At 41.5% G+C, this 24,532-nt stretch overlaps 1 protein-coding gene across 1 annotated transcript; it reads right to left on the reverse strand.

The window, feature by feature from the left end:
* Positions 1-6,061: 6,061 nt before the first annotated feature.
* LOC115788560 (CMP-N-acetylneuraminate-beta-galactosamide-alpha-2,3-sialyltransferase 1-like) lies at positions 6,062-24,433 on the reverse strand. The gene is made up of 6 exons (XM_030741629.1): positions 24,182-24,433; positions 11,580-11,779; positions 10,063-10,230; positions 9,126-9,171; positions 8,616-8,735; positions 6,062-6,229 (listed from the first exon to the last, which is right to left on the reverse strand). Exons 1-6 carry the CDS (start codon positions 24,431-24,433, stop codon positions 6,062-6,064), a joined length of 954 nt encoding a protein of 317 aa, XP_030597489.1.
* Positions 24,434-24,532: the final 99 nt, after the last annotated feature.

A 24,532-nucleotide genomic window follows, 5' to 3' on the forward strand; every position in this document is an offset into this window, starting at 1 on the left:
AACACTTCATGATAAAATTTGCTATTTAAACCAGTAGCTCATTGTCTGAAAATATTATTTGAAATATTTTCTAATTACCCGATAGCCAGTTTCGATAGCCGGGGATCGGTCCGCCAGGGCCTCCGCCATCGGCCACCGCCCGACACACACTGCACCCGACCCCTACGACACCTCCTGCGGGTGGTGGGCCTACAGGAGGGCGGGCCCATGTAACCTCTTCGGGCTGCGCCCGGCCGAGCACCACGGGCTAATGCCCGGCCACCAGACGCTCTCCCTCGAGCTCCCTCCCCAGGCCTGGCTCCAGGGTGGGGCCCCGGTAACCCTATCCCGGGCAGGGTAAACTGTTCCCTCGTTGTTGCAAACATAGGGGTCTTCTGAACCGCTCTTTGTCTGGACCCTCACCCAGGACCAGTTTGCCATGGGAGACCCTACCAGGGGGACAAGCCCCCGGACAACATAGCTCCTGGGATCACTGGGGCACACAAACCCCTCCACCACGATAAGGTGGCGATTCACGGAGGAGTGAAGAGAGGAGCTGAGCTGTCAACTGATCACCACCTGGTGGTGAGTTGGATCAGGTGGCGGGGGAAGGTGCTGGACAGACCTGGCACACCTAAACGTATTGTGAGGGTGTGCTGGGAATGCCTGGCAGAAGCCCCAGTCCAGGAGATCTTCAACTCCCACCTCTGGCAGAACTTCGACAGCATTCCGAGGGAGGCTGAGGACATTGAGTCCGAATGGACCATGTTCTGCACCTCCATTGTTGAGGCTGCTGCTCAGAGCTGTGGCTGCAAGGTGGTTGGTGCCTGTCGTGGTGGTAACCCCCGAACCAGATGGTGTTCACCGGAGGTGAAGGGAGCCATCAAGCTGAAGAAAGAGTCCTATCAGGCTTGGTTAGCCGGTGGGACTCCGGAGGCAGCTGACAGGTATTGGCAGGCCAAGCGGAATGCAGCTTGGGCAGTGGCCGAAGCAAAAACTCGGGTGTGGGAGGAGTTTGGTGAGGCTATGGAAAAAGACTTTCGGACGGCATCGAAGCGATTCTGGCAAACCGTCAGGCGACTCAGGAGGGGAAAGCAGTACTCCACTCACACGGTTTATAGTGCGGGTGGGGTGCTGCTGACTTCAACTGAGGCTATAGTCGGACGGTGGAAGGAATACTTCGAGGACCTCCTAAATCCCACTGACACGCCTTCTGTAGTGGAAGCAGAGTCTGGGGACGAGGGAGATGACTTGACCATCACTGGGGGTGAGGTCACTGAGGTAGTTAAACAACTCCTTGGTGGCAGGGCCCCTTGGGTGGACGAGATTCGCCCTGAGTTCCTGAAGGCTCTGGATGTTGTAGGGCTGTCTTGGTTGACACGCCTCTGCAACATCGCGTGGAGATCTGGGGCAGTGCCAATGGATTGGCAGACCGGGGTGGTGGTCCCCATCTTTAAGAAGGGAGACCGGAGGGTGTGCTCCAACTTTCGGGGGATCACACTCCTCAGCCTCCCCGGTAAGGTCTATGCCAGGGTGCTGGAAAGGAGGGTCCGTCCGTTAGTCGAACCTCGGATCCAGGAGGAACAATGCGGTTTTCGACCTGGTCGCGGAACGCTGGACCAGCTCTTTATCCTCTCAAGGATATTCGAGTGTGCGTGGGAGTTTGCCCAACCAGTCTACATGTGCTTTGTGGACTTGGAGAAGGCATTCGACCGCGTCCCTCGGGGTGTCCTTTGGGAGGTCCTGCGGGAGTATGGGGTGTCTGGCCCGTTGTTGCGGGCCATTCAGTCTTTGTACAACCGCAGTGAGGGCTTGGTCCGTATAGCCGGTAATAAGTCGGATTCGTTTCCTGTGGGTGTTGGACTCCGTCAGGGCTGCCCTTTGTCACCGATTCTGTTCATAATTTTTATGGACAGAATTTCTAGGCGTAGCCAGGTGGCGGAAGACTTCTTCCTTGGTGGCCTCAGAGTCTCATCTCTGCTTTTTGCGGATGATGCGGTTCTGTTGGCTTTATCAGGCGGTGGCCTCCAGCTCGCAGTGGAACGGTTCGCAGCCGAGTGTGAAGCGGCTGGTATGAGAATCAGCACCTCTAAGTCTGAGGCCATGGTCCTCAGCAGGAAAAAGGTGGAGTGCTCTCTCTCCGGCTCAGGAGCGAGTTCTTACCCCATGTGGAGGAGTTCAAGTATCTCAGGGTCTTGTTCACGAGTGATGGGAGAAGGGGGCGGGAGATCGACAGACGGATCGGGGCTGCCTCTGCAGTGATGCGGACGCTGCACCGGTCTGTCGTGGAGAAGAGAGAGCTTAGTGTAAAAGCGAAGCTCTCGATTTACTGGTCGATCTACGTTCCTACCCTCACCTATGGCCACGAGCTTTGGGTAGTGACCGAAAGAATAAGATCGCGAATACAAGCGGCAGAAATGAGTTTCCTTCGAAGGGTGGCTGGCCTCTCCCTTAGAGATATGGTGAGGAGTGCGGCCATCCGGGAGGGGCTCAGAGTAGAGCCGCTGCTCCTCCACATCGAAAGGAGCCAGTTGAGGTGGCTCGGGCATCTGATTAGGATGCCTCCTGGCCGCCTCTTAGGTGAGGTGTTCCGGGCATGTCCCACCGGGAAGAGGCCCCGTTGTAGACCCAGGACACGCTGGAGGGATTATATCTCTCGGCTGGCCTGGGAACGCCTTGGGGTCCCTCCGGATGAGCTGGAGGAGTTGGCTGGGGAGAGGGAAGCCTGGGCTTCTTTGCTTAGGCTCCTGCCCCCGCGACCCGGCCCCGGATAAGCGGAAGAGAATGGATGGATGGATGGATGGATTTTCTAATTATAAATGTGATTGGCCCTTAATGGTTCTAACCATGTGCTACAAATTAGCAGGTTAAGATGAGCATTTTTGTTCCCTTCCAGTTCGTGCTAAATTCAACTTGTCAAGTGGAGTGTCTGTAGACCTGAAGGACTCATCTGGAGTCGATGTGGATGCTGATATTTTTGATGAAACAGGCTTGGTGAGAAACTCAGATTTGATTAACTGATTGATCTGTTAATTTGGATTGTGATGGGATTTTCTTTTTGTCTGTGCTAGATTGAGCAGGAGTTCATCATGCTCTTTGGAGAAGACATCTCTGGGAAGTTCATTGCAAGATTTCCAACGTTCTACAAACCGACGGTCATCACTGTCAGCAAAAGCCTTCAACAGAGTGCTCATCTGGATGACCTTCTGTCCACTCAGGAAGAATCAAGTTATTATGGTAGGTATTAATAGATAAATATGTTCAACAGTCTTCTCTGTATATGCATTTGCATGCTGTGATGCTAAAGATGCCTCCAACCATGAAGGGGAAAAGACAGGAAAATTAGTGCACCTGAGGATGTAGACCATGTTATCAAGTTCACGAAGGTATGTTTTTGACATGAATTACTTTGCTTCTCACTTTTCCAAAACTAAATACATAATGTTAAATCATTATGTTTGCTGTTATTTGATGTATTATGAATTCATAGGTTTTGGGGGGTTCAGGGTTAATTTGATGACTAAATAGAACTAAATTGGTTATGGAAAAATAATGGCCGCACAAAGAATCGGATGAGACCAATATAACTGACCTTTTCACTTAAGCCCACAGGAGTTTCCTTCTAAGTCACATCCCATTTTTTGGCATGTTTACAGCAAAAGAAAGGTGGAAAATGTTCTTGATTTGTCACTTGTGAGGGACTAAGAGCAATCATTATTTCTAACGTGCTGTGTCTCAGTCTTGGGTGGGGACAAGCATGGCGACCTTCCTTGCCAAAGTTGGATCTGCACAGCCCTTCCTCCTTTGCGTTGGAGAAAAGAGGAGCAGGATGCAGTTCTACATCATCCTGGATCAGAAGCCTATTCCCTGTGTGGCACAGACTGCAGTGGCTGCTTTCGATGAACTGTTTAAGGCGCACTTTGTGTTTGCTGTCCTATGATGCAACCCTCCTCAAGTTTTACACATTCATTCAAACATCATAAACTCTTTAAGTCTGTATTTACAGATAAGAAGCTGATTCCAAAACATCATCTGATGATTCATTATCCCAGATGCATCAGAAAAATAGGACCACTCATCCATGTGTGGTGTTTGAGATTTGAAGGTAAACACAATTTCTTCAAGAAATCTGTAAAGAACTTTAAAAACATAACCAAAACACTGGTAAAGAAGCACTAGAGGCAGCTGGCTTTTCATTGGGAGAATTTGTACTTTCAAAGGTTTCAGTCTGGTCATCTTAAAGATTACCCAATAGGTGAACTAGATTGCAGTGAGGTCTTAAGGTCTTGCCCCATATTGAATGTGTCTTGTGTATCCACAGCCTCATGGGTGAAAAACTTTGGAACAGAGTACCACATTGGAGTGATTGTCTGTACAATAACTGAAAATGAAATGCCTGTTTTTCAAAAAATTTTATCATAGCCAAGGATGATGAAGCACAATGTGACACCCATTATTGTTGAATATTAAACAATGTCTGGTGTTAAATTAACAAAAAATACATATAACAGACCTGAATGCCTTTTTGGTTATTGATACTGATTACTGTTCAGTTCAATTCAGGTGTATTATTTATATTGCGCTAAATCACAACAACAGTCACCTCACATATTCTGGAGACAACCTCTTACAGCAGGGGTGTTCAAACTTCTGGCCCCGCCCACTCCCGGTCCACGAATTGATGTCAAAAATAGCATACAATTTGGCCCTTTAAGTTACTTTTTTGACATTTCGCTTAACCCTCTTAATTGGAGGCAAGTTTGGACACCCCTGTGTTACAGTATGAGCAAATACTTTGTGATGGTGGGAAGGAAAAAACCCTTTTAACAAGAAAAAAACATCTGGCAGAACTATGATCAGGGAGGGGCAGCCATCTGCCGTGACTTGTTAGGGAGTGAGCAGAGAGAGAAAGGGAAAAGGCAGCACAGGGAGAAAGGACAAAACACAGACTAAAGAAGAGAGAAGACAAACTTTATTGACATGCTGCGGTGGTATACATTAACACTTGGGGAGTGAAAAGAGTGAAGAAGTGCTCAGTGCATCACACGAAGTCCTCTATTTCTTAACCTTAACAGCATTAAGGTATTTTAATATAAAGAGTTTTCCTCTTTATATTAAAATACTACTTTAGCCCTACCATCACCATGCCATATTTTCACCACATACTTATAGACACATATATAAAAATTGGGTAGCCATCCATTTGTTAGTGAAGTCCCATTGTGTAGTCTCTGCCAGAGCTGCTGTTGGTGTTTTGAAAGACGTGATGAGTGATAAACAAATGTGAGACCATAAATGCATCAGGAAAGTCTTTACTGAAGTCATTGTAATTGAGGTTTAATGCGTCTCTGTGTGATCTGGCATCCAATGTTATAATTTGCACACTGAATTTGTCTATCGGTGTGTGATGGTGTACTACACAAAGGCAAAACTCATCACTAACAAGTATCCCTTTGTTGTTTACACCTGTTTATGCAAAGACCTCTTTAATCTTTAGTTTGGAAATGGAGCACCCCATATGACAGTAAAATGTATTCAATACCCCTTGTAGCATGTAACATCTATACTTGGTTTCTCAATTACGCGTATGACCAAGTTACAGGGGTTTAATGTGAATGGTAGGCAGGCATGACTGATACTAAATGGCTTTGTACCCATTCATCCAGGTCCTCAACATTTAATCAGCTAATTTATGGAGTAAAAAATAATAAACAAAAAAACAGCTTTGCATTTTGCAGTTCTTGTCATTTTGGAGAGAAAATGTAGATAAGATTACAACAGTTTTGATTGTGGATAAACATCTACTGACAGAAGTTTCTGTTAAGTCTCGGAGGTCTAAGTCATTATCTGTGACAATCCAAACCCTTGTTCTGAACCCTAACCCTATATTTTGGAGTCAAGCAGAAGGTACTTTGTGGAAAATATGTGCATATTTTTTGATGCTTGTAAGTTAGAATAATTATTTTTTTCATCCACTGGTTGCAATGACTTGGGACAACTGTTTTAAAAAGAACAAAATTTATATATAGGGTTAGGGCTTATTTGGAACTGATAAACACACAAATGCTAAGAAAAAAAGAAATTACCATCCTTTAAAAAAAATTATTTTCTTCCTCTTGTGTAATTTCTCAATCATTTCATATTCGTATTGTCCTGGATGAGCTCCTGTTTTGATTTGTTTGTTTCTGAGAATGCCAAAGTAGTGGCTCCAGTTTCCCTCGCTGTCTGCTCCAAACCCAAAAATGTTGACCTGGGGAAACAAAATTATGCACCGAGTAAGCCTTTAATGTTAAAGTAATGTTGCCACAAATTGAATTCATAAAGTACTTTTTTGAATAAAAGTGAGAAAATAAGAATGGGTCTCATTATATTTTATTGCTGAGTAAATCACACACATAAAGTTGTGGTCAAAAATTTACATAAACTCATTGTGGGCATGAGTGTCGTAGTATTTTAGAGCTTTTAATGATTTTTCTTAAACTGTTCTTTTTTCCAGGGTGGAATGATTGTAAATCATACTTCTTTAATGACTTTAAGAAAACAAGAACTGGGTGCACAAGTTTGATTTTATTTTGATTTTCTGTAATCCATACAGGGTCAACAGAATACATACACCCCCACTAATATTTGGTTAAATGTCCCTTGGCAAGTTGCATGTCAGTCAGACACTTTTGGTAGCCATAAGCAAACTTCTGGCATTATTCTGGCTGGATATTTGACGACTCTTCTTTGCAGTATTGGTAGAGTTCATTTCAGTTAGTTGGTTTCCTAGCACTGACCAGGCTTTTAAGCTTGGTCCACAAATTTTCAAAGGGATTGAGGTCAGGACTTTGGGAAATCCATTCCAGAAGCTTAATGGGCAACTTGTAAACAACTGCAGATTCCAAGATCAGAGTTTCAAGCAACTGAGTAATAAGTGCAAGTTATTTTGATGTGTCACCACTTTGCCAAGGTCTGGAAGAAGACCAAAACCACCCCCCTCAGATGAGAGGAAGTTAGCGTGTTCAGGACCAACCCAGGAACCACCAAGGCTCAAGCCTGCCATAAACCAGAAACTGCTAGATCACCGGCATCACTGTCCACAGTGAAGTAAGTTTTACATCATTGAGCTGAGAAGGTGCCCACCAAGAAAGAAGCCACTGCTCTAAAATTGACACCTTCAATCTTGACTGAAATTTGCTGCCATCTATATGGACAGACTAAATGCTTTTTAGAAAAATGTTTTATGGTCAGATGAGGCAACGATGAGGCGAGCTATTTGGCCGCAATGGCTTTGAACCGAAGAACACTATACAGTCAAGAGACACGGGAAACCCTCTGGCAATAGCAAATATTGATCTGCCATCCTGGAGGAGTTGGACTGCCTGTGTAACCTTTGTAGGGTCCAGGTATAGCCTCATGCTACCAGCAGTGTCACTGACCCTAGCCTAATGCAAAGTTATTGAAAAAACAATCAGAAAAGATGAGAAGGGAAAACATGTCAGCGGCTTCCACCTGTAAAACCATTCCTGTTTTAGGGGTTGTCTCATTGTTGCCCCTCTAATGAACCTGTTGTTAATTTCATTAATACCAAAGCAGCTGAAACTGATTAAGAACCCCTTCTGCTACTTAACTAACTAGCTCAATATCCCAGAAGTTTCACTGACTTGATGCTATACTCTGATTAAAAAGTGTTCCTTTAATTTTTCATCCATCCATTTTCTTCTGCTTATCCAGGGCCAGATGGTGGGAGTAGCAGCCTAGAGAGAGAAGCCTAGAGCTCCCTCTCCTCAGCCACCTCCTCCAGCTCATCCGGGGGGAGACTGAGGCATTCCCAGACCACCTGAGAGATATAATCTCTCCAGCATGTCCTGGGTCTACCCCGGAGCCTCTTCTTGGTAGGACATCCCTGGAACACCTCAGTAAAGAGGCATCACCTCAACTGGCTCCTTTTGATGTGTAGGAGCAGCAGCTCTACTTTGAACCCCACCTGAATGACTGCACTCCTCACCTCACCCTATGTCTAAGGGAGAGGCCAGCCACCCATCAGAGGAAGCATGACCATGGCCTCAGACTCCATTTTTTTTGTAGCACTATTTTTCTGATACATTCAGCTCATAAGTCATGTCACACTGTTCTCCCTTACATGAAAGTACATAAGCCGCATTTGGAAGTTGGTACTTTGCATCAGCAATACTGACCCTGTATTTATGTGGTATCAGATCAGTACCAAGTTTTACATTATTACACACCACTATCAGAGAGAAAAGCTACTTTCAGCTGCTCCCTTGCCACAAGGGGTTGCCACAGAAAGTAACTTCGATGTCAAGTCAACTGTCAAGTCAGTTTTATTTATATAAAAATATAAATATCATTGACTTGGCTGGAATCAAACCAGTGACCTTGCACCTAGAAAATGTGTTAACCACTATAACACTGGAGAAACATTATCAGAGAGTTACATAAAAACCATAAATACATTTCTGTTCTCATGAAGTATTTGCAAACATAATCATTTTGGATTTTTTAAAGCTACTAATTATATGTAGTCATTTGTGTCAGATTTCATTCTTGACTTTGCTGGTAAATCTGTTTCTTGGCATTTGATCAAAACCACCATAAGTCAGATGCATGCAAATTGTGTAATGTGAACATACCTCATCACACATCAGAAAGCTGAGAACCACAGTAAGAAAGCCAGTGGATGGATAATATCCCTTCTTTCCTAGCCAGACTTCATGAACATATTTTATGAAAGCCGGATGGAGGATCATTATCTGTTAGGAATCAGAAATGGCTTTTAATCTGAAAACATTTCTTTCTGCAATGAATAAACAATGAAATACTTTAAATTAGCACCACTGTGGCTAAAAGAAGCCAGTATTAATTTTTGGTGGCATGGCTCTGTTCCAAGACCTGCACGCCATTCCGTGCACGTTCATGGCACGCATGAGTTACTGGAAAAAGAGTATTAAGAGGTGGAGGTGGCTTGCATATCTGCATCAATTGAGATTAGGCTAAAGCAGCTTAATAGTGCAAATAGATGAGTTTTGCCAGTTCAGTGTGTAAAAGGGTATCAGCCTGCTTGAACTAATGTTAGCTCAAATTTATTATTGGACTGTTTAGATATCTTTATATGCCAGTTTAATTAAACTTAAAATACTCACCAAATCCTTGTTAACTATCTTGTTAGAGTGTGGAAAACCACTTTCCCTGTTGAAAAGAAAATTTATTGTTAAATTTGGTAGAGAACTGATTATCAAATATGTGCTAATAATGATCTAGTATTTAAGAGTAACAATAAAATGTTCAGTTGTTGCAGCAAGATAGTTACCAGCTATGTGAACATGTTGTTGTTCTACATTTTCAAACAGCTCTTGGAAAAAGGATGACCTTCTTACTCACAGACCTTGGATCTCAAAGTTTAATGCTTAAGCGTATCAAAAATATATTTTAATATTTCCTAAAGTCTTTTCTTTTTTTTAGCTTTATAAACCTTAGCATTTTAAACATGGCACATGGAGAATATACCATATGTAGGGCATCATGCCTGTCACTCCCACTAAGCACTAATTATAACTTCCTGAGGGAACTATTGCTGAATTTGTGAGAGATCTGTTTCATTGCTGAAAAGTTAAGATGCAGAATAGAAATTGCTACTACTGCTTCAACTGCTCACTTACATTATCCCCATTAGTCCCAACACCAGGAAATTGCAGTGGCTGTCACAGCTAAAAGTGGTCTGAAGCTGACGGCCTGCCAGGAACTTTACTGTTTTGGTTCACTGTCAGGCTCAAAAGCAAGATCAAGTTTCACCCTACCTACTTCTAGCTAATTTAGAATTCTGCTGTGTTCATAAGCAGTTGTATACTAATATGTTATTGTCTCATTCACTGACAAACACTAGCCCTAACTGGCCAAACAAAATAAATCAATGTAATTTCATTGCTATACACACCATCAATCTGAGCCCTCAAGGTTTGAAATTTTGGTCCTTTTTTAGTTTTCTTATTCAAACAGATAAAACCGGATGGTACTCTTTTATTAAAAATTTCATAGAGTCAGAGCAGAACAGTATGAAAAAAGTCCAGCTGTTTACCCCACCCTGGATTTAAGCACTTGTAAAGCCACTGAAAGTCACGTGTTTTGAATGGAAAAAACAGAAGATGAGTTGTGTTGTCCAATTTAGTAGCACTTTCTGGATACATGACACGATGAGTTGTTTTGGCTCCAACGTCTGTTTCATAGCCTTTGGTGCGCCCGTAGTTGAGTCTAAATAGTACACAGAGACATTTAAATTTAAGTATTTAAGTTTTAGGATAGATATTGTAACTACAAATCTAGACCACCCTCACTCCTGTACTAGGATTATATTTATGAACTCTGTTTTTAAGACAGTCAGTGTAAACACTCTGCTTAACTGTCTCACTGAACTACCAATCAACTCATCACTGGTTGAATGGATCAGAGTTTTTTTTACAGGACAGGCCACAACATGTAACAGTTACTGGTAACAAATCCACTAAGATTGTTGTAAACACAGGGGTTCCACAGGGCTGTGTTTTATCTCCCATTTTATTCTCTGTTTACACAAACAATATAATATGTACTATGGATAATATGACACTCCTCAAATATGTGGACGACATGGCCTTGGCGGCTCACCTGACTGATTCTGACAGCTTAGCAGCATATCATCAACAAGTGGACACACTCATCATTCTCATCGATGGGAGCTCCATAGAGCTGAATGTTTCAAAAACGAAGCAGCTATGCTGCTGTAGGAGAAAGACGCCTGATGATGCGGCCTCTGCATTGCTTCAACCACTGGAGATTAAAGGGTAGGTGGTGGAGCACGTAGATGCCTTTAGGTATCTGGTACTTGAGGTAGACAGAACACTGTCCTGCTCTGTGCTTTGTGATTATGTCTACAAAAAGGCACAGCAGTGCTTTTTTCTGCTGAGAAAACTCTACAGTTTTAAAGTAAGCAAAAATATTTTAACAGTTGTTTACAAGTCACTGATCGAGTCAGTTCTCATAGCATCACATCGTGGTACACCTTTCTTTCTGCTAAAAATGAATCAGAACTGTCACGGCTCATCAAAGAGGGAAACAAAATAACTGGCACCACACAATCATCACTGTCAGATCTTCACATTCAAGCAGTTAGACGTAAAGTCAGCACTATCATACATGAATCTTCAAATCCGCTGTACAGCTCATTTCACCTCCTCCCATCAGGTCGCCGCTACAGGGTCCCTGCAGCCAGGGCTAATATTGTTAATAAATCATTAATCTCAACTGCTGTTAACCTTATTAATAACTCATAATTATATTTTTATGTTACTTCTTTTAATAATGTTTTAATCTTACTGTGTGGTGTATATAGTGTGTTTTATGTTGTTTTATTTGTATATATTGAGACTGCTTTACAATGGACAAAGTTTTTCTGATTCTGATAGTAATTTAAACCACATTACGTGCACATTCTACAGGATTTTTTTTTTTTTTTTTTGCGATGTGAATCTGCATTTTTCAGATTTTGTGTTAGTGTCAAGAACATTGTTCAAGTTAGATTGTTTTTTTTTTTAAAGATGACTGTGATGTTAAATGCTCATTACCTTATTACAATGTCATGGAAATCTATCAGAGCTCCATAACGTGATCCTTTCAAATTTCCAGAATTCCCCACCACAGCGCAACTCCTACAACGATCAGGGCTGGGTTCTGCAACATCTGCAATTGGTGTGAGTATCTGAAACAGCTTGTCTACTGTTTCATTGTACAAAGTCACGTTTTGATGTTTTGGCCCCTGCAAGTGCTGACAAAGAAGAAGAAAGTTATTGCAGCTTCAGATCACATCTCTGGTTCAAAGCACATTTCAGTCCTTAACTCTATCCCTGCTAATGACAAAATATTCTAGCAATTAGTGTTTGTGTTTTCAAAACATGCAATAGCATCAAAAATCAAACTTTCTGCAAGCAAGAACAAGGACATCAGGTCAGGAAGGAGATGTCATCATCCCCACACCCCGAGATTGGATATCAAGCCCCAAGAACAACTGGTACATTTAGAGCAGGTCAGCATAGCCACTGATCTGAAAGAAATGACCATGGCTAAGCTGGAAACTTGGACCCTCTGTGGTCAATTATCAAGACTATGTGAAGTATCCTCTGAAAGTCTACTAGAAGATGTGAGCGCAGTGCTAAGGACAATCCCTACTGCTACCACCACAGAAATCAACCAGCTGATCTATACCCTCCTGAGACCCTGCATCCACATATGGGGACATTACATTTTGGCTTTGCTAAACCTTAGTCTTTATTCTGCTAAATAGTGTTTTATACTTTGATAAGTTAAAAGTATGTAACAAAAATGTAACAAAATACAACTTCCTGCTCAAAGAGGAAGCTTAATTTATATACATATCTGGTCCATCTAATCACAAATATCTATTAGAAATTAAAAATCCATCACTAACAGGACCTCAGGTCTCAGGAGGATACAACAGTATGGCTGTAAGCTGAACAGCCACAAGGAGCAGTACCCTCCATGGAAAAGAAGAATACAGGCTAGGATCAAGGCAGCACAGAGGGGTGCCTAAGAAATACAACAAGCTGTTCATACCTGGATGTTAGAAACTGCCAAGCAAACACTTAGACACTTAAAGAGGTATACCACAGAGACAGAAGCCAAGAGAATAAACCAGATGTTCTCCACTGAACTATCCAAGGTGTCCTCTCTGTGGCAGGGGAACAATATGAAAACATGGCTCAATACATGAATGGGGCCCAGAAAGGAACTGACAGAAAGAACAGGAATTCATCTGGAATTCAGTAGGGATGTGGAGAACAACACTAGAGGCTAACATCAAGCAATTGCACAAGTCACTATCAATTGCGGAATTTACCAAGGAGACGCTTTGTCTCCACTACTGTTTTGCAAACACCCCCTCAGCCAGATTATTAACAAGACTGGCTAATGATACCGACTATGGAATGCACCAAACATTAGCCATTGGGAAAAACAAGATCTGGGAAATCAACACCTACGCGCTGCCGGTTATCAGATACCCTGTGGGGATAACAAGCTGGCCAAAGGAGAAGACAGAAGCCACTGACATCAAGACAAGAAAGCTCCATACCATGCATGGAGGGTTTCACCCCAAATCTGGCACCCTGAGACTGTATGCTGAGTGGAAGGAAGGGGGCAGAGGACTAGTGACTGTCAGAACCACTACCCAGGATGAAACAACAAAGATCCACAAGCACATCAGGAAGATGGCCACAATTGATCACGTGCAATGTGAATACCTCAGGCAGCAGAAATAGAAGAGGAGCAAGATGAGGATCAATCATGGAAGGATAGGCCCCTGCACGGCATGTACCACCAAGAGAAGAAGTGGCCAATACTGAAAAATCCTACCAATCGTTAAACAAAGTTGGGCTGAAAGAGCACAGAGGTGCTAATCATGGCTGTGCAGGAACAAGCTTTAAGCACAAGATTGATAGCAGCTGGGGTGTACCACACAGGCAAGACCCCAGGTGCAGGCTGTGCAGAAATGCCCCTGAGACAATCCACCATATAACAGCAGGGTGCAAGAAGTTAGTAGGCAGAGCATACATAGAACGCCAGTATACAGGAACATCTGTGCCAAATTTTTTTTGTTCTGTTTTTTTATGGAACATGGTGATGTGACTGGCGCTCACAGTGACCTCTCCTGGAAATCTAGGAGGTGGCCACAAATGACAAGGCACTTGCCCCGGAGGAATACACTGAATCATTCATCAGCTACATTGATAAAGGAATTGACAGTGTGACAATGGCCAAACCCTGCCAGTGACACAAGAATGACAAACCCTGGATGCGTGCTGAAGTGTGTGCACTGCTGAGAGCCAGAAACAGCATTTATGTCAGGAGATGCAGCAGCCTCCATCTCTTGGCTGCACCTAGAAATTCAGTACTTAAAATTATAAACAGACAATCTGTGGTATCCCTAGACAAGATCAATACTCACGGGGAATGTCTGACTTATTGCAAACAATGTGAACCAAGCTCTCACTACCGTTGTAAAGACAGGATAGGAAAATACTCCCTAAGAATACCACAAGACCAATACCATACATACCAGAGGAATGCCTTCCCCAAGTCCACAAAGTTCAACTAATGGATCGCCTCTCCACTCCAGGACCCTGGCATACAGATGCAGCCACCGAAAATGGCCGGCCGATCCGTGACGCGACCTTGGCCGGTCCTTGGCCGATTCGTGGCCGAACCTTGGCCTAAACGCGATCCCCCGCTAATGACGTAGGAATTCCGGCCACTGGTGGGAACGCCCCTAAGCAGCATTTGGGGAAAATGGTGGTAATGTCTTGTTGATCCACCAGGAGGAGCAGTAATAGTGGAAGCGCATTCATTTACAGCCCGCTGTATACTGTACCAAGGATCCTCACATCATTGAACTGTAATTGTAAGCGGAACTGTCCATTAAAAACAATAGAAAGATGAGAGTAAAGCGGTCATTATAGTGGAGCAGTGAGTATTGTCTGGAGGGACGGGCTGGGCTTGAAGTTCAGCCCGGGACCTCGGACAGGCTCTGAGCGCTGCACCGCCAGCGAAACTGGGTAAAAAAATAATTAAAATAATTCTGATCACCAGCTGGTTTGGCCTGGGAATGACCTGGGAAGCCTAATCCTCTCATCAGTGTCACATTGTTCTTCCAAGTCTTCACAATGTTAAGCTTTTTGTTTGTTTATATTTTCCCTTTTATTTTATAATCAAAACTGCGACCAAAATGACTCCTTCCCAAACTAATAATACCGGCAGTCGTTATTGTATGCTGAGCTAGGGTTAGGGTTAGTAATTGCATAATAAGTGGATTAATATTTACTTCTTTGACTCTCCTCCACCTGCTTCATCAAACCTCAGCAGTAACATGTATGAAGGCAGCAGCTGACACAGTAACAGTGAGCGCAGCACACAGTGCAGTCTAAACTCTGCTCTGATTAATTATATGAATGTACAGCGAGTCAATCAGGATTGTGAAACGTCAGCTGCAGAGCCTCCATCATCAGAGCCCTGCCCGGTTCATTTTCCATTTTATAAACAATACTTTAGAGGTTTTAGTGAAGTCACACTGTGACCGTGACGTGCATATTAGTGTGTGTGTGTCATCAGTGGCTATAAAAGACCTTTTCTTAAAGGATAAAGTGGTGTTTGAGCCACAGTTACGGCGGAGCGGCGGCTCCTTGAAATGGGACGCAGCCTTCCTGCGGCAGACAGCTAGCAGCAGGAACCGGACGCGCCAGGTTAGCCTAAGAAGCTGCTGAGGCGTCCGTGACAACCACCATAGAAACAGCCTTTTAAGACCGTTTTAAAAACATCCTCAGAGTTCAAACGAGCAAAAATATATGATTTGAAACAGTTACAGCTGCAGAGCTGTGGCGGCTTCTTTAAACGTTGTTTACATAGATGATCATGAATGATACGATGTAGCTAGCAGTGTAGCTAGCAGTGAATGAGGTGATGTCATTGTGTGCGCATTTCACAGCTGTCTGTCTCAGTCTGTTGTTGATATTACTCCAATTAACATGTGTTTACTTTCTCTGGACCATCTCAGGTCCACCATTACAATTTCAGCCTACAAAATGATTTAAATATGAACACACACTCTAACATCAGTGCGCTTTATGAAGTCCAATCCTTAAAATAAATATTATGTTTGTAAACATTCATGTCTCTGAAATAAGTACAGCTGTTCATGTTTGTCATTACCATTTTATTTGTTTAGAGAATTGTGAACTTCACATTGTGTATCTAATCAGAGTCTCAGCAACCTTCAGTCAGAGACTGAGACTGGATCACAGCTTTAACCTCTGCAGAGTCACAGACAGACACAAACCTTCCAAATCACACACAAGCAGCCCAGTCTCATCATTTTTGGATGCCTCTACGGTACACTACACTGTGATCAATATATTAAAAATTATAAATGAAAAGATAACATTCACATAAAGCTGTTTGAAAGTAAAATTAATAGGTACTTTCCAATAATATTTTTAAGGATCTCTGTCAGAGACCAGACAGAGCCATGACTCTCAAGAACCAGAGACTGAAATATGGAAAGAAAAAATCCCTATGAGAAATAAATGTGCAACAGTAAATATTTTGTCCAGTGGAAAATAAACGTTTTGAATCAAAAGCTTCGGATATCATCAAACCAGAAAAATAGAACTCATTTTTTTCTTTAATAACACACCTTAGCATGTAGTAATGTGACACATTTCCAAACAACAATACATAGATTTTATTCAATGTTTTGATTGTGGCAGTGAAAACACATGTTGCTGTGCACTGAGACCATGAAGCCCACTTCTCTGAAGCAGCTTCTTCTTCTTCTTGGCATCAAAACAGAGGTGGGAGAAATCTACCAAAAGGAGAAAGAACATCTGAGGTGAAACCAGTCAGGACAAATGATTAAATTATATATAGTAGTTCAATACAGCCTCTCAGGTAGCTTTGTGTTGATTTCAGCTCACTGATCCTGTCTGTGGACCCGTGGTTTTTATGTTTGTAACCATTTAACTTCCATTCATCTATTTAACTCAGGGAGGAGAAATGTCAGGTTGGTGCAGGCTGGTGAGTTTAGGAGGGAGGTGCGTTTGGTTCTCTGTTGTCATTATCTGAAAGATTTGGTTCACCCTGTGGCTGGGCTGTATCTGGGGTTACGTTGGACCTGTCACACTTAGCAAGTTTCCCAGGTTGGTGTTTATGGTTTAGAACTTCTAGCTCTGGAGCAGCATCTGTGGCTGTGTAGGGTCCTGTTGGTTTTTGCTGTTTCTCCAGATCTGCGTTGGAAATTAGGTTATTGATCTCAGTGCATTCCTAAACAGGCTGAACAAGGTTATATATCGTCACCCTCCTAAAAAAATGGTCAAAGACATTTTTTAAATTTTATTTTTGTCCAAATTAAATTTTCAACATTCAGTTCAGTTTTTTGTGTTTTCTGAAAAGCCTGAAAAAAATCAAGGGAGGGTGACGACATGTTTCATGGCTAAATAACATAACTGCTGCAGTCTGATGGTGATAGCAAGATCTGAAGCAGTGGGTGACGAGGAAGAGGAGGAATACAACAATTTGAAGAGATCCCTCAGTCTACAGTCAGCACAACGGCTACATTAGTGGCTGTTTGAGTTTCCTTCCATCTGCTGTGAACCTGAAGCACGGAGAACACAAAACATCTCTTCAAAATCTGGGATCTCAATTACAAATATGTTCTTATTAAAGGTGAAATATGTGTTGTGACCTGGCTTTTTATACACCTGGCGACCCTGGGTCATCAGTGGTAACCCATCCCCACCCCCACACCCATCCCACACACATTCCGATCTACTGGCCCCGTGTACATAACAAAAGGTGGCCTAATGAGATGTAAACTGCCATTTGGAGGCGCTTGGTAGAAAAAGGAGTAGTGTGAAAATGCTGGTAGTTCTAGTGGTCCAAGTTGTTCACCCACTCTACTCTAAGTCTCAGAGTGGGCTTGGTTTGTGGCCTGAACTTGAGTTCAAGCTTCTCCAAACTCCACTGGTGTTGCTCTGCTGTAGCTGGTCCTCCATCTTCTTTCTGTAGGTGTTTTTTCCATCCCTGATTTTCCTTCTGTGATCCTTCTGCACAGCTCTCAGCTCCTCCTTATTTCCTGATCTAAAGGCTCTCTTCTTCTCCTTCAGGAGAGCCTTTGTTTCAGAGCCACAGTTATGTACAACAAGTAATACTCAAGTGAATGTTAAACATGTATTAAAAGAAAAATGATTCAGCTCAGCTCACAAGAAACTGCTGGATACTATTCTGGAAATGCCTAATGAATACAAGGCCACTGTGAGCAATGACAAACCTTTAAACATGATAATCAAAAAGTACACATTAAGTATCATTGCTCACCTTTATTTATGAGAATGTCACTTCTCAAAATGATTGCATGCTGTCAGCTCTCATGGGTGAAGTTTGGCTTTGAGGGTTGGAGAAGAAGCTTTCCAGCACCTTTGGATTTCCAATTCAGTTCTGAAAGAGCAAAGACACAAACTACAATGATGTATGAACTGGACATGTTTGATTGTTGCTGCAGCACAAAACAGGTTTATAAACTGGTAGCTGATATAGCCTGAATATTAAAGATGAACCTCCTCTTCCACAAAAATGCCAAAAATTACTGATTCATTAATATGTAAAACATATTAATGAATCAGTAACAAAATTATGGTGTTGAAAGTAAGTAGCCTGATGCTTCTAGATTAGTGATTCCAAAGCAGGCTGAGTCAAAACCTGAGATGGAGACTGGGTTTGTTTAAAGCTGAGGACAGTGAATCAGTCCCTGCTCACTGACAGGATTCCCAGAGTCTGGAAGCTAATACACTGTAAGTAATACACTGTAATACACTGTAAGTTTCAGCTCATTGTCAGGTGCTGGCAGGTTTCATGGATCCTCAGGTTTGTCACAGAGGATTAAAGGCAGCCAGACTTTCAGTTTTATGTGTATAGCGCCAAATCACAACAGTCACCTCAAGGCTCTTTCCACAGAAGAGCTGAAGGCTCTGCATCCCATTCTACTCTTAAGTATCATAGGAACCACAAGTAAGCCAGCAGTCTGAAGTATAAACAGACTGCTCTTTGTTTATATAGTGAATATAAGAAACTTGCTAATATAAGGTTTGTTTACAGTGAATATAAAGAAATCACGGGAACCTCCCCAGCAGTCTAGGCCTATAGCAGCATAACTAAGAGAGGCTTCAGGGTCACCTGATCCAGCAACTGTGTTCAGACCAGTATCATTTTATTTTACATTGTGATAAGCCTGGGTCAGTTCAATGCAGATTAAACGAAGCACTGTACTCGCAGATATTGAATATGGATGCACTGAAGCTCATCAGGATATTTATTTGGAATCTGTGGCTGAAAATAATCATTTTACTTAACTAGCAAGTCCAGAAGCTCATATTTCTGTCATAACATTGTTTAAATAGTGAACGCTTTCCTACGATATCCGCTAACATTTGCACAGAAAATTTAAGCTAGCGTCTCAAAGACGGCAAAACCCGCAATAATCTCTACAAATGCATCTCAGAGTTGGGATATCAGCGCTCTCTTACACCACATTAATCTAATTTCAAGTGCTTATTGAACTCACTGCCTTAATAATATCACTATATAAACGCTGTCCATTGAAATCCTCTTACCTGAACACTGCAGCATCCGCCGGAAGTCAGCGAGCATGGCTTCTGTAGTCCTTCTTCTGTAGTCCTTCTTCTGTAGTCCTTCATCCGTCTGTCAGTGATCCTCCGTTAGAACGATAACTACCTTCTCGACTGACTACGAGGTGCAGACGGCCCTTGCTGGCCCATATCTACAGGCCTGAAAACCGCTAATAAAGTCAGTAATTACCTGGTAACACCCGAAGCGGGTGAACTAATGCAATTAGCTGGACAGCAACGGGAATACGCGTGACCATGGTTACGGCGGATGGGGTGATGGGTACTGTAGTTCATTTATTTATTCATCGTTGGTTCATGGATTTAACACAGAGGAAAAACGGCTTCAGACCACGGAACTCACAGAAAAAATTGGACACCGAATATAGCACTAACCATAAACACGTAAATATAAATTTAGACCTAAAAAGCCCCACAAATGTCATCGTTACAACCATAAGCAGCACCCCACATTAAATGAAACAAGGAGAAATTCATGTCAAAAGGAAAAGTGGCGCTTAAGGATCGCAATTAAAGGCATAATTCAGCTTCTGAGCTTCCAGTTCAAAAGAAAAGGGGGGAAAAAAGGGGGACAGGGGCAAAAAAAAAAAAAAAAACTATACTGCAGCTTAGAAGCCGTGCTCAGAGGCACGAACTTTATCCCACTGCATTTCAGGCAGGTTAGAAGTCGTGCCGAGTAACACGAAAAAAGAGGGAATTCGTGTTCATGAGCACGAATCAATAGATTAAATTTCGTGACTACTGCACGAACTGCCGTGAGACCGGGTTGGCTCAGCGCAGCACCGCTTCTTTTTTAACCTACTGTATTTATTTACTTATTTAGTTAAAAGATGAAGTGAAACAAAGGAATCTTTTGGTGATTCGCAATGGAAATGTGTGAAAGGTCATACTGACAAAAATTTTAGGCATCTATTTTAGGTTTTCAAAACTTGATACTTCACCAAAACTTTTTTGAATCACAGAACTCAACGTTTTTGTTAAGAAGGCGCCACCTTTTGGTGACAGTCTACAATTGAGGGAAAGGGGTGTGTTCATGCTGGAAAGTAGATACGCCCAGGAGAAGGAGGGGGACTTCCAGCCCGACGACAGCCGGACGTCGGCCAGCTGGGAGCTGGACTTCAGCTGGCCGACGTCTGGCTGGATGCGGCAACATTAGGTGGCTGCATCTGTAGACTTTCCAGGAAGGCTGATGCCCCTGAAGTTGGAACACACCCTTCAGTCCCCTTTCTCGAAGGGGATTGGAGGAGGAACCACAATCCCACTCTGTTAATCCAGAGGCCCTCTTCCCAACTTCTGCACAACTTTGAGGCGTGTCAACCAAGAGAGCCTTGCAACATCCAGAGCCTTGAGAAACTCAGAGCAACTCTCCTTCACCCCAGGGGCCTAGCCAGCGGAGATGTTTTAACTGCCTCAGCAACCTCACCCCCTGTGAATATTTAAAGATCCCACCTTCTGCAGAGGAAGGCCTTCTGTAAAGAAAGGTGAGATCCTTGAAGCACTTCCACCACCCAACAGTATCCTCATTTCAGGTCAGAAGCCTTCCATCCCACTATACACAGTGGGGACAGGAAGCCCCTCCTGAGTTGTGTGATGGTTTGCAAGAATTGCCTCAAGGCTGATTGACTTGTTCCGTGGCCCAACTCCTCCTGGACCTGAATTTCTGCTTCAGCCATTGCAAGAACCACACCCTGTTGGGTCTTCTGGTACCTGCTAGCTGCCTCTGTAGTCTCTCAAGCAAAATAAACTTCATGGGACTTTCTTCAGTTTGATAGTTCTGGTTTCCATGATTTGGTTCGGGAATTGAAAATGTCGATTAGGGACTCTGCCACACTCACACTTTTGAGCATGCTAGGCCTATCTGGGCATCCTCCCCTGTTACCTAGTCCAACTTACTGCCAGGTGGTCATCAGCTGACATCTCAGCTCCTCTTTTCACCAAAATGTCTAAAACATGTCTGCAGGACTGATGATATGATTATAACATTGATCATTGACATCAAAAATGTCCTGGTGCTTGTTATGTTAACTGTGGTTCACACAGAAGTCCAATAACAACACTGTGTCCAGATTGGACAGGCTGTTCCTCCCACTCAAGCCTCTCTAGGTTTTGCTGAGTGTGTTGAAGTCCCTCGGCAGGACAATAGACTCTCGAGGTGGGCCACCTTTGATCACCCCACCCAGGAATTCCAAGAAGGCTGGGTAACTCAAATTGCCCCTGCTTCTGGGATCACTTGAGCATTCAAACTCCACAATGATAAGGTGGCAATTCACAGAGGCAATTTATAAATTATGGTCCTCATGAGAGGCAGAAAGGAAGATTTCACTGGCTAACAAATTGTGATTGCCTCCCCAGCATTTCTTGTATCTTGCTAGATAGTTTTCTTTTTATTTGGACTCTTGCTTGCCATTGGGACTTTGTTATTTTGGACCTGGATCTCAGCATTAAAAGCTAAAGGGTTTTTTTTTTTTTTTTTGGATGTCTCTGCCTCCTCGATCTTGGGTCTCTATATTTGCTAAAGTGTGTATGGATACATAACCTTAACTAGGCGTAGAATGTGGTCTCTCTAGTTACACTCTAGTTATAGTGGTAACAATAAAAATATTACCACCATCTTCAGAAAACTCCTGGAAGACTTTTTTAATTTGATGTTCTTGCAAATCAGAAGCTTGGGCATTTTAATGCAAAAGGACTGTAGCTTATGTTGTCAGTGTTGCAGAGATGTTTGAATGCAACCTCAAAGAGAAATAATATCTTCTGAATGACTGAATGCTATTACTGTAATAGACTGATGAAAAAAATGTAACTCATGAGTTACCACTTCTCTCTTTAGCTTTTGAAACAATGTTTTAAACATTCTTACTTCTATTCCTATTTATTTTATTTTCAATTTCTGCTCTACAAGAGACACTGGTTCAGTCCATCTCAAATCAACTCAGACCTTCTGCTCAACCTTCTGCAATTTCAATATAAAAATTATGGTACAAAGTTTAAACAAACAATTGCTTTGAAATTTTAGTTTCGTATATCAAATATTTTTCACGATATAATTTTCTGAAACGTGGTCCATCAACCCACTTTCAGGATTTTTTTTGTTTGTTTTTTGCACATTGAAATCTGCAGCAATGATTGAACATGAACATCTCAAAAGCAATTAAAGATAAAAACCTCTAATTTTCACCTCTAGTTTTATTATCAAAATAAATAAACACCCTTACAAAAATCCACTATGGTTACCTATGGTTTTTATGCAGTACTGCATAAAAACCATAGGTAACCATAGTGGATTTTCGTAAGGGCGTTTATAATTTGGGACAGACACATCAAAAAAATGTCTGAATATTGGCTAGTTAAAATATGAAAAAAATTCAAGCCATCTTGTAAAATTCCTTATTTGAGTGCACACCAATAAAAAAACTTCACAATGAAAACAACAGTTAGTTACAATTTTTGAACTGTATATAGATACATTTCACAATGTTGTAAAATAAAGCATATATAACACACAAAAATTTTAAAAATACTATTTTCATTCAACTTTCATGCTAGATTGAGCAAATATGACAAGCTGTGCCACAAAAACAAAAACATCAGCAGACTATGCTATCTAAATAAATGAACAAAATTCTTGAGCTTCCAGATGGTATGGTAATTATAGCTCAGAAAATAGTTTTGTTAAATAAGTGCATATTTTAAATTTTTAAGACCTGCATCATTCTATCTCAAATCATCACATTTTTTAATATTTTCTGCTCAACTATCTCCGATTTACCTTTAAAAAAGTGTGAAATTGTACTTTTATATAACAAATATTTTTCCATATATATATATATATATAAATAAACATATATTTTTAAAAAAATCTTGCAGGATCTTATTTTCATGCCCTTTGTTTTGCACATTGAAATATGAGGTAATGTTTGAATACAATTTCAGACTAATTATTCAGACTATTAAAACCTGAAATTATTACCGGTCTTTTTAATTATCAAAATAATATGGATCTGCACTTTGGGACAGATATATCAAAACTGTCTAAGCAGTAGCTCGATAATATATATTAAAAAATTAATAATAATTCAAGCTGTCCTTTAATAATGCAAGAGACAATTAGTGACAATTTCTGAATTTTACATAGTATCATAAAAATGGAAAATATTTTTAACATAAAATCTTTAGTCAAAAATTAAGAAAATGCTCTTTTCATTCAACTTTCATGCTGAATTGCGGAAACATATATCTGTCTAATCTGACAGAAATTATATATTATATATACATATAAAAATATGTGCATATTTTTCATTTCTGAGATCTACTGCCCTGGAGGACTCTGATGATTCAGTTTAAGGAGCATTAAAAACTCAACAAGTAACAATGTAAAATTTTTCATACATAAAAATAAATAAAGCAACTCATTAAGAGTAACAAAAAAGGATAATTTTATGTGAGCAGTCTTGCTAAGCAATATATTCATGTTCAAATGCTGACTTAGATTTCTGAGTACCAAAAAAAGGGGGCAGGAAAGTCAGTGGGACAGTTAAAGTAGTAGGCTTTTTTTTTTTTTTTTTTTTTTTTTTTTGGTTTGTTAAATATCTGGAAAGTATTTGATATATGAAAATATTTTCAGAGTTATAATTAGAGTACCATCTGGAATTTTGTTCTATTTGGATAGCACAATCTAATGATTATGATTATGAATGATTTTGTTAAAACACTACCTTCAGTTTTCTTTTTGTTAAATAGTGCTCAAGCCTTTTAATTCAGCTGTGATTTTGTTGTTGTTGTTGTTGATTTATATTGAAATGTATTAATACAATAAGGTGTAGGCCTGTATTATCCTGCTCTTGCTTGATCAGCATTCACAGATGTCATAAACAAAATTTGAGCAGTTATAATAACTTTAATGCGACTGCATTACCCAAAAAATGTTTAATGTAACATGTAGTTGGTTTTTCATATTTTACCTTCCACCAGTTGAAATCATCCTCTGAGAGTTTGTATTTCCTTGACAGAAAGGGTTTAGGAGCTTCACCAATGACCCCAGTAAACCAAGGATCACTGTCTGTTAAACACTTGTAACAGGCACAATGGCTCGATTCCCGATGACAGAGGGAGTATCCAGATAAATACCATAAAAGGGTGAAGACCAAAACAATTCCTGTGATAGTCAGTAGTGGTAAAATGCGAACCCTGGATTTTCCCAGTCTGAAATACATCTTGGAAGCTCCAATCTGTGGATACAATGAAGGGTGGACTATTCAAATGAGAAAATACACAAATGTGGAAAATTCAGTTCAATTCAATTGGATTAGATT

This window comes from Archocentrus centrarchus, chromosome 11, assembly GCF_007364275.1.
Source record: "Archocentrus centrarchus isolate MPI-CPG fArcCen1 chromosome 11, fArcCen1, whole genome shotgun sequence".
Taxonomy (NCBI): Eukaryota; Metazoa; Chordata; class Actinopteri; order Cichliformes; family Cichlidae; genus Archocentrus; species Archocentrus centrarchus.